This window comes from Barbus barbus (genome assembly GCF_936440315.1).
Source record: "Barbus barbus genome assembly, chromosome: 40".
NCBI classification, from domain to species: domain Eukaryota; kingdom Metazoa; phylum Chordata; class Actinopteri; order Cypriniformes; family Cyprinidae; genus Barbus; species Barbus barbus.
In genome coordinates this window covers 23890848-23907451 of record NC_136718.1, presented here as the reverse complement: position 1 = coordinate 23907451, position 16604 = coordinate 23890848, and the positions used below count along the sequence as shown (strand labels likewise).

At 33.5% G+C, this 16604-nt stretch overlaps 1 protein-coding gene across 1 annotated transcript; it reads right to left on the bottom strand.

Moving 5' to 3' along the window:
- Positions 1 to 1940: 1940 nt before the first annotated feature.
- On the bottom strand, positions 1941 to 16478 carry LOC306859480 (serine/threonine-protein kinase 35-like). Its single transcript, XM_079400520.1, has 3 exons — positions 15784 to 16478; positions 11401 to 12153; positions 1941 to 4372 (listed from the first exon to the last, which is right to left on the bottom strand). Exons 1-2 carry the CDS (start codon positions 16301 to 16303, stop codon positions 11441 to 11443), a joined length of 1233 nt encoding a protein of 410 aa, XP_079256646.1. The 5' UTR covers positions 16304 to 16478; the 3' UTR covers positions 1941 to 4372; positions 11401 to 11440.
- Between the last annotated feature and the right edge of the window lie 126 nt (positions 16479 to 16604).

Below are 16604 nucleotides of genomic sequence, written 5' to 3'. Positions count from 1 at the left end.
TTTTAGATCAGCTTTTTAATGTTATTCATCTTTGATTTTTGATGAATTGATTTTATTCAATTTATTCAAAATGATACATAAAAAATTAAAATTGGTGTATATACATGAAGTTTTAATGAAGTTTTTATTAAAAATGAAATATAAAATTATGTATGAATGAATGTATAAAATATGATATAAATATAATTGATTTGTGAAAATTATTTTAAAAATCCTATAATTATACAAAATTTGGTCAAATATGATCTAAACAGAGAAAAAAAACATTGCAATTAAAATGAAAAATTTCAATATGTGCACGAAAATATATTTAAGAATTGTTTATAATATGAAATTATACAAAACTTTTCGTTCTTTTAAAACATGGATTCAACAGAGATGGTTTGTCAAAGTTATTTTAGAAAATAATTTGGTTTATATTATCATATAATATAAACATACAATTTGTAAACCTTTAACATTTTAAAAACAAATTCATATCAATTGTATAAATAAATAAACAGTAGAATCATTTTAATATCTGTGTGAAATTAAATTATGAAATTATAAAATCTTTGCTTGCTGATTTGTTAGGCTTTCTTTCTTCCTTCCATAACTGTGGCATTATGTTGCCAAAAAGTAGCCTTGTATTCTAACAATAAATAAATAATTGAAAACCATTCCAGTATAGTTGATGCAGTGCCTGCTGCAGCTGAATAACTGTTATGAATGCTAAAGGAAGAAAGCTCTCCACAGCCACTCGGCTTCATTACTGACCTCTAATGTGCTTGAGCCGTCACCGCAAAACTGATTACAACAGATTATGATCCATCGAGCACTACTGACCTCCTCTAACAGACCCTTAAACAGTACAGCTCTGACCTTTCACTCAGCTCATGTCCTGTGTCTCAGTCATCACGTCTTCAACAGGAGCGCACCGCAAGCTCACGGCATGCTGTGCAAGTATTTGCATAGGTAATTAGATGCATTTATACAGGCCAACGGTGAAAAACAAAGGCTGGGAAGTTTGACACACATCTCCTGTGACATGTTTGAGAAGTCAAGCCAAACTTAAATTAATTATATTTTCGAATGTGCCAAATGGGTAATTATAATTATGGCTAAAATTGCAATAGCAGGTCTAACACAGCAAAACTGACAATAATCAAGATACAAATATTTATTTCTATTTTATAAATGAAGTTAAAAATCATCACGATGACATGAAAAAATTTAAATAATGACTAAAAGAAATGAGAAATTAGGAGATACAAAGAGTAGAAATTAAAAAGACAAAAAGTCAAAATCACGACAGCCATAATTATGTCGAAATTATGACAAAAAGTAGAAAATGAGATCAAAAGTCAAAGTTATGACATAAAAGCAGACCAAAAGGGAAAAAGCAGAAATTAGGAGATTAAAAAAATGAAATTATGATACACAAATTCGAAATTCTGACATAAAAGTAGAATTTAGGAGCTCAAAATTCAAAATAATTTCAATTTGGTCATAATATCATAAAAAGCAGAAATTAGGAGATAAAAAATAAAAATTATAACAAAGTAAATTTTATAAAAACTCAAAATTACAACAAAAAAATTGAGAAAGTGTCAAATAAAAAGCAGAAATAGAGATAAAAAGTCAAATTGTGACAATCATTGGGATAAAAGTAAAAATTATGATATAAATAGTAATTAGGCGATAAAAAGCAAAAATTGATACTGTATATGAAGTTGTAATTATGAGATAAGTCAAATAAAATTTAGAAATATAAACAGTCAAAATTATGATAGTCCTAATGAGATAAAAAGTCATAATTTGAGCATAAAATGTAGAAAGTATGACAAATGTCATAATTGTCATAAGTCTAAGTAGAAATAAAGTCAAATTTGTCATTATAGAATAAAAAGACATAACTCTTGACAAAGCAAAACCTCACAACAATCAAGACAGAAATATTTACTTCTATGTCTTTATTTCAACAAAACAAGAGGCTACATACATTTAAGAAAGATTGCTTTGCAAAAACATCAAATGGCTCATAGCATCATAAACCAAACCCAGTTCAGTATTAACAAGAAGACATTTGTACAATATAAAACCTCTGTCATGTCAAAATAATCTGTGAAAATCGGACAGAAAGAAAACAATTGAGTAGAAAGGTAAGAGTTTGGTTTCCGTGTCTGTAGTGATTAGTCAGTGTGCGTGTCTCTGGTTAGGTTAGTATTCTGAGAGAAACTGTTGAAGACTGTTGAACAGTCGTCGTGTTTGCTTGACCGGCAAACATTTTTCAGTGAACACCTGAGGGACAAGAAACATGACGTTACTGCGACTCGATGAGGTTTTTGGTATTTCAAGGTGAGTTACACCAAAAGTACGATCCTAACAACTTCAGACCTCGAACGTCCTTTGAAAAACATCAACTTCCTGTGGATTTTGTCTTGGTAAAAGAACAACTAAAAGTGAAAAAACCTGAAGAAAGCATTTGAAGAGGAGGTATATCAGGAACTAGAGATCATGTGCGATAAATGCAAAGACCTTTCAGTTTTATGATAATAAATGAAGATTTCAACTGGCTCTGCAACTAGTTAATACAAAAAAAACAACAAACAGTGAAATGCAAAGGCTCTTCGAGAAGCTACGGATAAAAGCACTGCCACTGAAAAGATGCGAACGGCATAAGATCAAACTAAATGCGACGCACGATAGTGAGGAAAAGTGAGGTAGAAACACTGAATATGTAAACCAAAACTATTTCTCACTGGCTTTACCTGGTACAAATGTCCAGTTCACAGGAAAAAACAGTGACTAGCTTCTTTAGATTTAAAAATCAAAATTATTCCTTCCCAGATGAACAATAGATTGTTTCTTAATGGGAACAGATTTGGAGAAATGTGGCATTCCATCACTTACTCTGCAGTGAATGGGTGCCGTCAGAATGAGAGTCCAAACAGCTGATAAAAACATCACAATAATCCAGTCTGACGGCACCCATTCACTGCAGAAGATCTATTGCTATATCGAAGATCTTCAATTTCTTCAAATCTGATGCAGAAACAAACTCATCTACATCTTGGATGGCCTGAAAGCGAGTGCATTTTCGGCAAAACTATTCTTGAATGTGATCAGGAGTACAATTAACATGCATCTTTAAATGATCACAAAGCTCTAAAGTATGTGGTAGTGTGTTTGGGTCAAACATACTGAAGAGAAATCAAGCTACAGTGACTCAATGGCGCCCATAGAAACAGAACCATGCAACATTCTGTATGGAATCACATGATGTGAGGCGCTACATTTCAAATGTTCCATTCCAACGGAACCAAAACACTCCAGACAATGTGAATGTAACTCCCGTTTGAAAGCTTTTTTGATGTGAATGACCAAAAGGAAATCAGACATTTTGCTTCAACAATGTGAAGTCAGATGAAAACAAAGGCTAACAACAACAAAACTCATTTGATCCCTCACCAAATTAATATTTATGCATAGAAAATCAAATAATCTCCTGTTCAACGGCATTAGTACAAATAATAGTCTGCTTTTGCTTATACCTGATCTATATCTAGATGAAATTGTTAAAAATGGGATGATGTGGAGAAGTTATTTGTAACTGCATTAATTGATCCTGTCAAAGGAATATATATATTTATTTTTTATTTTTTGCAAATGCTTTGTTAAGAGAACTGTAATCTTAAACCAAAATGGTGACATTTCAAATAAAAAAAATCCTAAAAAAGGGGAAAAAAATAAAACATTTAAATAAGAATCCAAACACTTTCTAAAACTGTAAAAATAAGGCACAAAGGGTGTTTTTTTTTAAAGAGGTGCTGTTGTTAGGGTCAGAAACAGTCACACCAGGAGAGACGGGTCACTGTGCACCCAGTCATTCACATTATATCGTTCACAGTATGTGGTTGTGAGTTTTATAATAACTTCCTTCTCTGTTGTTCTGTGACTATTTTAGAGCATTGAACAACATTGGATCCTAGTGCTGCATTATGAACATTAACTATTTACATCTGTACTGTCTGGTAAACGTTAGGTCGTTTTCACAGAGGTGCAGACGGGATATGTTTGTTTGAGGACATGGGTGTCTCAATTTGGTCCAAAACAACAGCACAGTCACAGCAGAGAACGAGAGGGACCGGAAAACATTGCTGGTGAGATCTGAGCAGGAAAACGGAAGACTTGCATGAGGATCCGGAGTAGAAAATGAGCGTGATAATACAGAAACCTGCATAGCATTTCCTTGTGAGGGGGTTTAAATATAGATATCAAGTCATTTGATTTCACTTCTGCTTTATGGAAGCGGTCACAAAACCAAATTCACAGTTCCTGGATCCGCTGTCCCTTTTTCATTTCCATCGCCGGGCAATCCTACTCTGCAGACCTGTAGAGAGAGAGAAAAACTAAACGGTTACTCAACCGTACTCTCATTTTCACCACATATCAAAATAAATCCTGCTTTGGTGAATCAAATTATGGTGAAAAAAATTAAATAATGGCATTAGGAGATAAAAAGTCGGAATAGATTAATGTCATCATTTTGACTTTATCTAATAATTTAGACTTTTTAGGGTGTAATTATTTCATAATATCCCATAACTTCAACTCATGTCATAATTATCTAATAAATGTACCAAATTGTTTGCAAGTATTATTTAGAATCTCATAATTTCATCTTTTTATCTCACAATTGACTTTCTATCTCATAATTTTACATTTGTATGTCATAATTTGTACTTTTTAGGTAGTAATTATTACTTAGTCATAATTATGGCAAGTCAATCTCATAATTTTAACTTTTTATGTTACAATTTTGACTTTTAAATTATAAGTTTTGAACATAATTATTACTTAGTATCTCATAATTATGACTTTCTTATCTCATAATTGCTACTTGTCTTAATTATGACTTTCACATCTCATAATTGTGACTGTTTAGGTTGTAATTATTACTAAACATCTTAATTTTGATTTATGCCATAATTTTGACTATCGTAATTTAACCCTTTCAGTCAAAAATTTCAAGTAATTATTATTTGGTATCTCATAAATCTGACTTTTTATGTCATAATTTAATGGCCTTTTATCTCTTTTATCATAATTTCATTGTAACTTTTCATGTAATAATTTCTACTTTTTAGCCCAAAATGATTGGCTCTCATTATTTTGGCTTTTTATGTCATAATTATGACTTTTTAAGTTGTAATTATTACTTAGTTATCTCATCTTTTTGACTTATGTCGTAATTTTGACATTTCACTTTTTAAAATTTTTTAATTTTTAAGTATTATTTATCATCTAGTATTTCATTATTTCACCTGTTTATGTCATAATTATGACTTTTCATATTTATCCCATAATTTTAACTTTTTATGTGATAATTTCTACTTTTTAGGCCATAATTATTACTTTTGGCTTTTTATATTTCATAATGGTGGCTTTTAGTCATAATTATGACTAAAATTACTTGGTATTTCTTGCTATCTCAATTTTGACTTGCGTCATAATTTAGACTTTTTTATCTTTTAATTTGATATTTTATGTCATAATTATGACTTTTATATCTCATAAATCTGACTATTTTTGTCATCCTTGCTCAAGAATACTTTGTAAGGCTTGCATGCTGACAGACCTGAACTTTAAATAAAGTTAGCAATAGTTATATTTATCAAACATCATGAATAACTGATTTGAAAACACAATAATTCAGTGAGTCCGCGCGTGACAGGTTAATAGAGGAAAATAAAGACATCAGACAGAGGCGAACTGTGGTTATTGATCGCAGTGCCTCAGCAGACAGCTGATATCTGAGCTGAACATAATAACATGGAGGTGTTGACGGATGTGTGATCTGAGTCAGCAGAATCCAGTAGCTGTGGTAAAGTACGAGGGCTTCCTTCCAAACATCACGTGGAAACTTGTTCTCCTCCACCACAGAACAAACCTGAGAGGGTTTCTCTGATGGAGACTATGATATTTCTAATTTAGATATTCTACTCAAGCGCACTATAATCACAGACTACATGGCTTGTTGTTCTGCTGTGTTTGTAATCGCAGGTCCATGTGTCAGACAGCTGGCCAGTAGATGATTTACTGATGCAACATGGTGTCATCCAAGCTGTTTCTGCATCAGATCCGATTTCATCCCCGGCCAACTATGGCTGCAAGCTATCCAATAATGTCAATAATGCCGTCTGTCCAATTGTTTTTCTGAGTTTGACCTGAGCGAGATTTTTCACAAAAGGACTACATAAACAAAATTGGGTAAATAGACACCTTTAGCCTGTTATTCTGAGACACACTGAAAAAAATTGGTGTACAGTTTTCACACAGAAATAAATTAATATATATATATATATATATATATATAAATAAAACATTCTAAAATATTATTAATATGAATGAATATCACTTACATAATGTTTCCCATCACATTGTGGTGTTAATTACATAGTTCTTAAATAGTTTTAAAAATAACTATAAATAAAAGATTCATAATAAAATAATAATAATGCAAATGCATTAAAAATATTTTTAAAAAGTATGAAAAATAATACAAATCAATAATTTAAAAAGAAATAAATATCTAAAAATAATATTTAAAATGTAAAAAATTATTAAAGAAACAGCAAGTTGAATTACACACAATTTGTATAAATATATAAAAAAAATTGTAAAATGTACTTTGTTCTAATTAACTCTGATTTTTTTTTTTTAGAGTACAAACTACTACAGTTTCACATCTTATAGGCCTTTAATTTAATAGCATAAAAGATTTTTTTTTCTTTAACTAAAATGAAATTTTATACATTAATGTAATCTGATAGCTTAAAAAATGACTTCACATCCATTTAAAAGAAAAAAAGCAGCCTCTGATTGGAAAAGTGTGCTAAATAAATGGAAAAACAATGTTTTTCTCCAATTATCAGCGAAATGTTATTCCTGCTTACATAACAGTCTATAAACACTCGCTCCTCCCCAACAATCCTGGAAAACACTCCAAAACCAGCCCCAGCTTTCCCAAAGGAGCCTGAATCTCCACAATGCAAACAAACAATGAACACAGCTTCAACAAGACATGAGTTCTGGAAAGAGACAAATGCTCTGTTAAAACCTGACAGATATCGGTGCATTCTAATGCATTTCTTACATGTAGTTCCTGTCAAACTTTCACATGAACACTCATTTTCCGCTCACCTATGATTGTATGTAGTACAGAAGCTGCAGTGATGATTATCTTGGTGTGAACAGAGGAACACACAATGACCCACTTAACTAATGACGAGAATCACAGAACCAACACAGACACAAGATGAGCGGCTCGAGACGGCTTGGTGTCTGTGAATGAGCCGAGCACAGAAATAGCTGTGTCTGGGAATACTGTAGTAGTAATATAAAAATAATATAATTACTGTATAATAATTAGAAAAAGTAACGAAACTAATGTGCATACAGCTTAAGACAGAAGTGAATATGAATTTCAAGTTAATAAAAGACTTTATTGACTTTATTTACAATATACGGACTTCTAAAACCACTTTATCCATTTAATGATTTACTTGCCACAATAATGTAATGTATTTGAATTACCTTCATTTAAGGCTTTTCTTTGCAAATATTTATATAGAGAATTTTTTTCAAAATACTACATTTAAATAAATTGTATTAACATAATAATAATAATAATATGATAAGTACATAAATAAATAAAAAAGAAGCAATAAAGAGTATTAAACAAATTAAATATTCATTAAATAGGTGAATTAATTTATGAAATATTATAAAACATTAAAAAGTATCAAAAGTAATAACATTACATATGAAGCAATAAATAAATGAAATAATAAAGCTAATAAAATTACAAATAAATAACAATTACATAAAATTATGAAACATTATCAAACATCACACATTAATGTTACACATAACGTACATTAATGTAGTGTGAATTACAGCGAGTGTGAATTTTTAAACAGTATTAAATAGTATTAAAAATAATAAAATTAGACACTACTAATAATAAAATGAATTATTATTAGTAGTAGCATTAATTAAATAAAATAAAATATTAAAAATAAAAGTATTAAAAATAACAATAAAATATATAAATAAACAAACAAACAAACAAATAAAAGTTAAAAATAAATCAAATTAATTACACAATTAGGAAACATTATAAAACATTATTATTGATGAGGAATATAATTGACATACTCTTACACATGTATTTTCATTCTTGTGATGTAAATTATGTGATTATTTATTGAAAAAGGAGAAACAATATCATTAGTGCTATATTTCAAATGTTTATGTTTTATAGATTCAGCACATTTATGATCCTCCGATGCGAGTACTGTACTCAGTAATACAGACGCAGTATAGTAGCAACTGAGGCGCTGCAGGCCGGCAGGCAAAGAACAAAATGTTCTGAACGTGAGCAGGGGCTTCTGTACACAGCTGTATTCACCTCCTCGTCCCAGGCTAAAAGTCTAAGGGAACGAAAAGCGCTCGGGGTGTCAATATGCAAAAATACCCCCTAAAACGCCCCCTGTGAGACAAACAGCCAGACTCATGGCTCACTCCCAGCCAGCTTGTTTTGACGGATGGCTGCTTCCATTCAGGCCGTCCGGGAGAGGAGGGAGGGTTTGGGCCCAGGCGGGTTGCATAACTGCTCTATATGCTCGCTGAAAGAATGACGCATCAGTCACGTATATACGGCCCGTGCACACGACGCTCTACCCATCTGACACCCAATAAGCCGTCGTCACTGCATTTCGCTGGAGATGCGTGCTAGTCTCATTGTTTTTGAATGTTCTTGCCTCGGGACACCAACCCAGAGAGTTTTGATTAAAATTGTGCTATAAAGCCACTTTTAAAAGGCATTTAATTTCCTCTGGCCTTTTCAGTTGAATCTCATCCAATGCAAAATCCTTAAAAGAACGCAATAAACTCTGCGGGAACGCCATTCCTGTATTACTGATGTTGTGTAACAATTGGTTCTTCTTTTACCCAAAACATGAAGCACCCGGTTTCGCGTATGAAACGCTGACTTTAAAGTCTGAATTTCAGGAGTCTATATTATATATATATATATATATATATATATATATATATATATATATATATATATATATATATATATATATATATAGAGAGAGAGAGAGAGAGAGAGACTTACAGTGGCACTTTGTCTAATTTCAGTGAATTACTTGCCACAAAAATATAATATATTTTGTTTTATTTAAATATTAAGTATAAAAATATTGAGATATTAAAAAAATATAAATATTTTAGAAAACCATGAGCTATATATATATATATATATATATATATATATATATATATATATATATATATATATATATATATATATATATATATATATATATATATATATATATATATATATGTGTGTGTGGATAATACATTTTGAATAATCAGAATATTCATATATTTATTTATTTATTTTAAATTAAAATGTATAAATGACTGACAGCCCTAAATTTTAATAAAAGAGGACAAACATACAGCTATAATTATTACTGATGTGTAACTATTGCTGATTTACCAAATTACTTTATAGATTTACTGATACTAATTATTACTGATTTAACAGATTTATAACATTCCAACATGAAATAAATAAATACTTTTTTTATTATTATTAAAATAAATGGTGAAATTAAATATTATTAATATGGATCATTTACATAATATTACACATTACATTACGTTAAATTAAACCCGTATAAACAGAGCTTCAGTATAATTTACGTATAAAAGCTAAAGTGGCTTCTAAAATGCATTTAATATCCCATGGCCTTTTCAATTGAATCCCATCCATTGCAAAACCCATAAAAGAATGCAATAAACTGATGTTGTATAACCTTTGGTTCCTACTCAAAACATGCAGCACCTGGTTGGGAGTATGTCGCGTATTAAACTCTAACGCTATGGCCTCTGGCTGAGTGCATTCTGCTGCTAAAAAGGTGTTGGATCTTGTTAATCCGATCACTCCTGGAGCTCAGGGTGTGGCGTCAGAAAACCAAACAGGCCTGTGAGTTGAGCGATGGGTAGGGCACGGCCCCTGAGGCCAAATACATGGGTTTGAGCCGAGAAATACAAAGCAGCAGGAACGATGAGAAATTATTGAATAATTGAAGAACTCTGGGAAGCGAACTCAAGATCGGCCTAGCTTGGATTAAAATCAACTTGGCACCTTAGAGTACTTTAACACATAAGTAAATTTACGTAACTAAAGGCTACCAATAGAGTGCTGAAGACATGACGTATTTTGTAGACCTATTTTTCTATACAATTGTTTTGATAGAGAGAAACAAGACACATTTCTAGTTTCAATATTATTTGTTCTTCAGATATTCCTCTTTAAATACAATAAGTATGAGCTGTATGCAAAATGACCCACATTTGGTTTTTGACCAATGAAAATATGTACAATTTAACAATTTACTCTTGGAGCCATATTGAGATCCCAATATCTCCGGAACTGAACCATATAGGACCTTAAAAACAAGCATACCAAAATAAAAGTTTGTTAAAAAACTAAATCTAAAAGGATATTAAGATATCTTTAATACCTTGTGAGTTACAGCCATGCAAACTTTGGTAAAAAAAAAAGAAAAAAAAGTGCTTTTTCCCATTATTTTAACCATCACAATTGGCTTATAATGCAACAAAGATTGATAAAGTAAACTAATTATACTAATGGGTAAATGAGTAAAACAAAACAAAAAAAACGATTTCTCGATTTTAATAGATCCTCATTTTTATGAACCAATAACGACTCTTAAATCCAATTGATGCTGTTTCAGTTGATGAATGAACCGTACATATAGTGCGCCTTGCATTCAATAAATCGCAAAAGGCTAAGCTTTTTGCGTTGATACTTTATATAATAAACAAAGTCTCAGATTTCAAATTCAATATAAACCATTTTGGCGCTCTTTAATGTGATTTGATAGATCGCGGTAGACATCTCAGATCAAGCGAAGCGGCAGCGCAAAGTGCTTTCGCTTTACTAGTGGGTACTCGCCTATGTGTAATCAAACGCATAGCAAAAGACTTGTGACAGTTTTATTTTTGCTCTGGAGCTGATTATCCTGCGCTCTGCTGCCTCACTGGAGCACACTTGCCACCAGCTGGACAGGGATGGGAATTACAGTTACAAATTACAATAGATCACCCTTCAATGTAATCTGTCAAAGTGATGGACGACCTTCAGATTTTTCCATCACCGCTAAAAACAATTCTGTCAATGACGGAAAATTTTTGGTTAAAGCGACCTCGGATCTAAACTGCATCTAAACTAAACTACTCTTGGAGATTCTGGTCTTAGGTGAACAAAAACTGTGAATACAGCATCTAAAATGAAACCAAGAAATTGCAACCCACCTGAAAAATTTGCGTGCTCGTTTCGGCCAATGGGTTCGTCTTACGCCGCACATGTGACTTGGTCCATTCTAACCTCCAACTGAGACGCATCAGGCCGGTCCTGCGGGTTGACCGCCAACATGTCCTGCAGAAGCCGCTTGACGCCTTCAGACATGATGCTCCGCGTCTTCTGCGGGATGTTCAGGACCATCTTTGGGTTCTCAAGCAGGGCCTCGCCCACTGGGATGATCTCGGTCCCCTGGCGGATGTACGTGCCGAGGAGCTCTCGCTTGGACTCGGCATCGATGAACGTGATCCGCTCGATCATGGCCCAAATGATGATACCGAGTGCGAAAATGTCTGCTTTGGCGGTGTAGTGGCCCTCCCACACCTCCGGCGCCATGTAGAAGTCGGAGCCGCACGCTGACGACAGCCAGAATTTGTTAATGTTCACCATGTTTTTGTTCACCTGGTTGTTGCCTTCGCTCTCCATGAGTCCCGCGCAAACCTTGCTGAGGCCAAAGTCGGCGACCTTGATGACCGGATCGCCGGATTTCTGCGAGATGAGAATGTTGTCTGGTTTGAGGTCCCGGTGGACGATGTTGTTCTTATGGAGGAAGGCCACAGCGCTGGTCATCTGCTTCATGAAACTACGGTTGGTCCGAGGATCAGGCCGCCGCGAGAGGATATACTGGTTGAGGTCGCCGCCATCGCAGAACTCCATGACAAACCAAAGATAACATGGTTCCTCTGGGTAACCCAAGATACGCTCACCTGAAATGATAGTAGAATGAGGTTAGCAACACTTCTGCTCACCAAGGCTCCATTCATTTGATTAAAAATGCAGTAAAATCAGTAATATTGTGAAATATTATTACAATTTAAAATAACGGTTTTCTATTTGAATATATTGTAAAATGCAATTTATTCCTGTGATCAAATCTGTATTTTCAGCATCATTACTCCAGTCTTCAGTGTCACATGATCCTTCAGAAATCCTTCTAATAATCTGATTTGTTGCTCAACAAAACATTTCTAATTATTATCAGTCAGTCAAATTATGCCGTATTATGTTAGTCAAAATTGAAAGCGGTTTCAGAGACGGAGCAAAGATTGCAAAGATCACAATATGCACCAATTTATCATTTAAAATAAGATTAGATATGTGTATTAAAAAAGTAAATATGGTTAAAAATAGCATCCAACATATAGCATCTAATCTTTTTTATTTATTTATTTTCTGGTACTCTTGGCTTTTTTTTTTTTAAATGTAATTAAATTTAAATGTATTAAATATATTTTTTTTAATATCAGAGGACAACAATGTTTTCCAATTGTTGTTTTAATACTAGTGTTATTTTAATATCACTGAGATACTGTACTATAATTTGTATTAAGTATATTTTACATTTATTTTTATATTTAACTATTTTATTATTTATTACAATATTTTGATTTGTTTTTTATAGTCTCCTTATTCCTTTTAAATTTAGGTAAAGTTTTAGTAATTTGTGTTGTGTGTTTTGTTTATATCTTTATTCATTTTAAAAATTTGTATATGTCTGTGTAATTTCTATTTAATTCTTATTTCAGTGTTAGTAATTTTAATATATCAAGTTAAAGTAAATAAATGTAAGAAATGTTGCCTTGGCAAGTAGACTAGTTAAGTTTATTATATATAGATTGTAGTTTATTTGAAGTAATGATTTTTTCATGGCTTTCTTCTAAATTAACTTTAGTAACCCTAGTTAGAACTAGCATTTGAGGTTAGTGTAAACCACTGGTGGCAGATCAAACCCACTCCATAATCTCCTCATGTGCTTCATTGAGTTATTTGTGCCGAGTCAGACAAAATGGTTCTTTATTGAATGTCGCTGGTTTCTAACTGACAAGCTGCCATTTCGGACTCGTTAACAAACAGACATGGTTGTGTTTGATTAATCCCAGTCCTGTTCAAACTACAGCAGCTTTACTGTTCATGCTCTGAGCCCTAGAACTAAAGCGTTGGTTTAGCTAACTCAGACAGGCTAGCAAAACACCAAACACATCAGACTTTAGCTGTGCACAGATTTCCGCTGAGCGGCACATTTGGAGGCTTTCCAAAGAGCACTGTATGAAAGTAAACCCTAATAATCTGTCTGCGTTCTGTGATAACGAACATAGCTTAACTTCAGGAAACAAGGGTTAGGAAAATGCATGGAGAACAGGTGGACTCTGACCCATACAAATGCTGTAAAAACGTATAAACACTTGGGAACGCGCGTCTCCCATAATCCTAAAAAAAAAACATGTAGGTCACGAAGTTGCAAACTTCCAACTGGGGTTTTTAAACATTTTGACATTTGCCGCCATATATATTTAAGACAAAAATTAAAAACCCACAAGAAAAATTACAATTGTATTAGGAAGCATTGACAAAAAAGCCCCAGAGAACTGAAGAAAAGCTAATAAATCATTTTAATTATTTATTTATTTTAAATAATAACAAATGATCAAAATAAAACAATTAAAAATCTTTAAATACTTTAATTTGTTTGTTCTGTAATAAAAAATAAAATCTTTAAAAAATTCAATACTTCATGTCAAAACTATGTTCAGGGTTACCATGACCATCGAAATTTTGGGGAATTTTAAAAATGACAATTTCCAGGACTCAAAAAAATTGTATATGAAGTAATAAATTTTTTTAAAAATCATTGGCAATTTATATTTTTCAATTTATGCACCACTCTTTTTATTTAAATAAGATTATTTGCTAAAATTGTTGCTAAATTGTTTTTTTTTTTTTTTTTTTGCAATGACTTAAAAATGTATCTTTATTGAACTGTGAACATGTGAATGTGTTGTAAAATTCTTAAAATATAATAAACTTTCAGGGGGTTTGACTGGCAAAATCGTGAGCTGTAAATATGTTTACTGCCAAAACTGACCTACTGTATGATTACAGGTCACAAATGCAGAATGACTGCTCTGTAATAAACATAAAATCTTACAAATTCATGGAAAAATTTGGAAATGTTATTGCAAAGTTAATGCACCACCCTGTAACATTTAATTTATTTATTTATTTATTTTTATGATGCAATGATTTAAAAATTAATCTTGATCCTGTAAATATCTGTACATCAACTCTGCACAATGACAGTATATTAATAAATCTACTAGAAAAATAATGCAAAAGTGCCTCAAATTGCACACAGTGATCAAGAAGAAATATTTTTAAGTCATAGAATTTGCCTGGCAATAAAAAAAGAAATCATTTTGAAAAACTAAGTGGTGTTTGTGTTTATTAGCCAAATGACCTACTGATCACAGGTCACAAACACAAAAAAACTGGCCTAGTCAGATAGACACATGTCAATAATTCCCAAACTCATACACATATATTTGCAAATACATATATTTGTAGAACGACATTAAACAACCCCAAAATGCATCAGCAAAAACATTTATATTTGAATAATTTCTAAACAAGCCTGTCGCGTGTGGATTAATTTTTCCATTGTGGACGAGGGCTACTAAATGGTGACACTTACATAACAGCAGTCAGCACAAAATAGATCCTGCTACTGCTGAGCACAACCACAAATATAGCACTCGCACGACACCACAAACACGCAACCTCTACACACCAAACCACAAAATGCCAATGTGCCATTTGAAAAATTATACACATTGTGTAATTTTCTTTTTTGTGAATATATTCACAAATCCCATTTAAAACCATTTTTGATTGAGTACAGCATATCAGACTGCAGGATGTGTAAATAATTCATGCCATAACTATATTCAAGGTTCACATGTGCATGGAAATATCAGAAACAAATAGATGCCCAGGCCTACTACAATACAAAGTAATACAATCTTAACACACCTAATGAGCTCAAATTGAACGTTTGAGATTGCAATGACTTAAAAATGAATCTTTATTCTGTAAATGTCTTCAGAAGTACTTGTATTATGCTCAATGACAGTAGACTTTAATCTGATTTTGACAAGTCAACAAATGACACGGAAATTACAATAGTATTAAATCTACTGGAAAAAGTGACTCAAACTTTAAAAACTGCAAATAAAGACCAAAGTAGATTGGCAGAGGTGAACTTCCAAACTGGCCTGTATGGGAATGAAGGGGTTAATGCATGATGGGTGCTAGAACATGATGTTCCCTCACGCACTGAATGCCTTCTCTTCCTACTTAGTGCACGTTTAATGACATGCATCTAAGATGCACAATAACAGGCGTGCGTTACATTAAAATCGTGCAATTTATCATGCTTACAAAGTTGCATTGCTTTTATGCATCTCAGCACAAAACAATCCACTTGTGTTGACACTCAGAAAAAAATTAATCAGATATCAATCAATATCACATCATGATTTAACAGCTCTACGGTTCTTTACCTTTGAGTGAAGTTTCCACTAATCTCAAATACTGCTTGTTTCGTTTGTTCCCATGGCTCATTTTCTGTGCCATCCCGTTTCTTTGCAGCACGCACTCCTCCAGTTGCACCACGTTCTCGTGCTTCTTCTCCAGGCTCGCCAGGGCCCAGAACTCCGCCAGCGCCAGCTCCACTTTCTCTGGCGCGTCGCAGCGGAGCTTCTTCACCGCCAACCGAGCTCCGGACCTGCGGGCGATGGCCTCGTACACCACACCGTAGCTCCCGCGACCCACCTCCCGGATCAAGCTATACCTGGGCGTCTTGAGGAACCTCGCGGGATGGAGACTGTCACGCTTGAGGAAGCCCGTGGAGAAACAGTCCTCCTCCTCCATGAGCTCCTCATCATCCTCGTTGGTCTCCACAGGCAGCGGGCGCAGAACTTTACTGGCATCCCGTCTCATGCTGACGCTGGGCGGCTTGGCTCGCTTGCAGCTCCGCCGGAGGCGCGTTAATCTCCCCTGTGTGCCGTTGCGCAGCTCCATGAGTTTATTACCCCCTGCGTTAACATATGTTTCGGGGCAATAATCCTGTTTTTCATAACGTCCCTGAAAAGCAGCGGGAGTTGTCGCTTTTGGGGAAACGCGACAGGTTTGTTTGAGTGTTTTTTGTCACTTCCTCCATCAAACGACTCTGACTGACGTAAACAATAATAACATCAACTGTGGAGAGAGCGCGGAGGGGGCGTGGCATCAGCGGCCTGTTCCATTTCATTCATAAGACGGGGGATGCGTGTCACAAATGCGACTTATTTTTAAGCTTTTTTCCTTAGTTTAAACACAATTT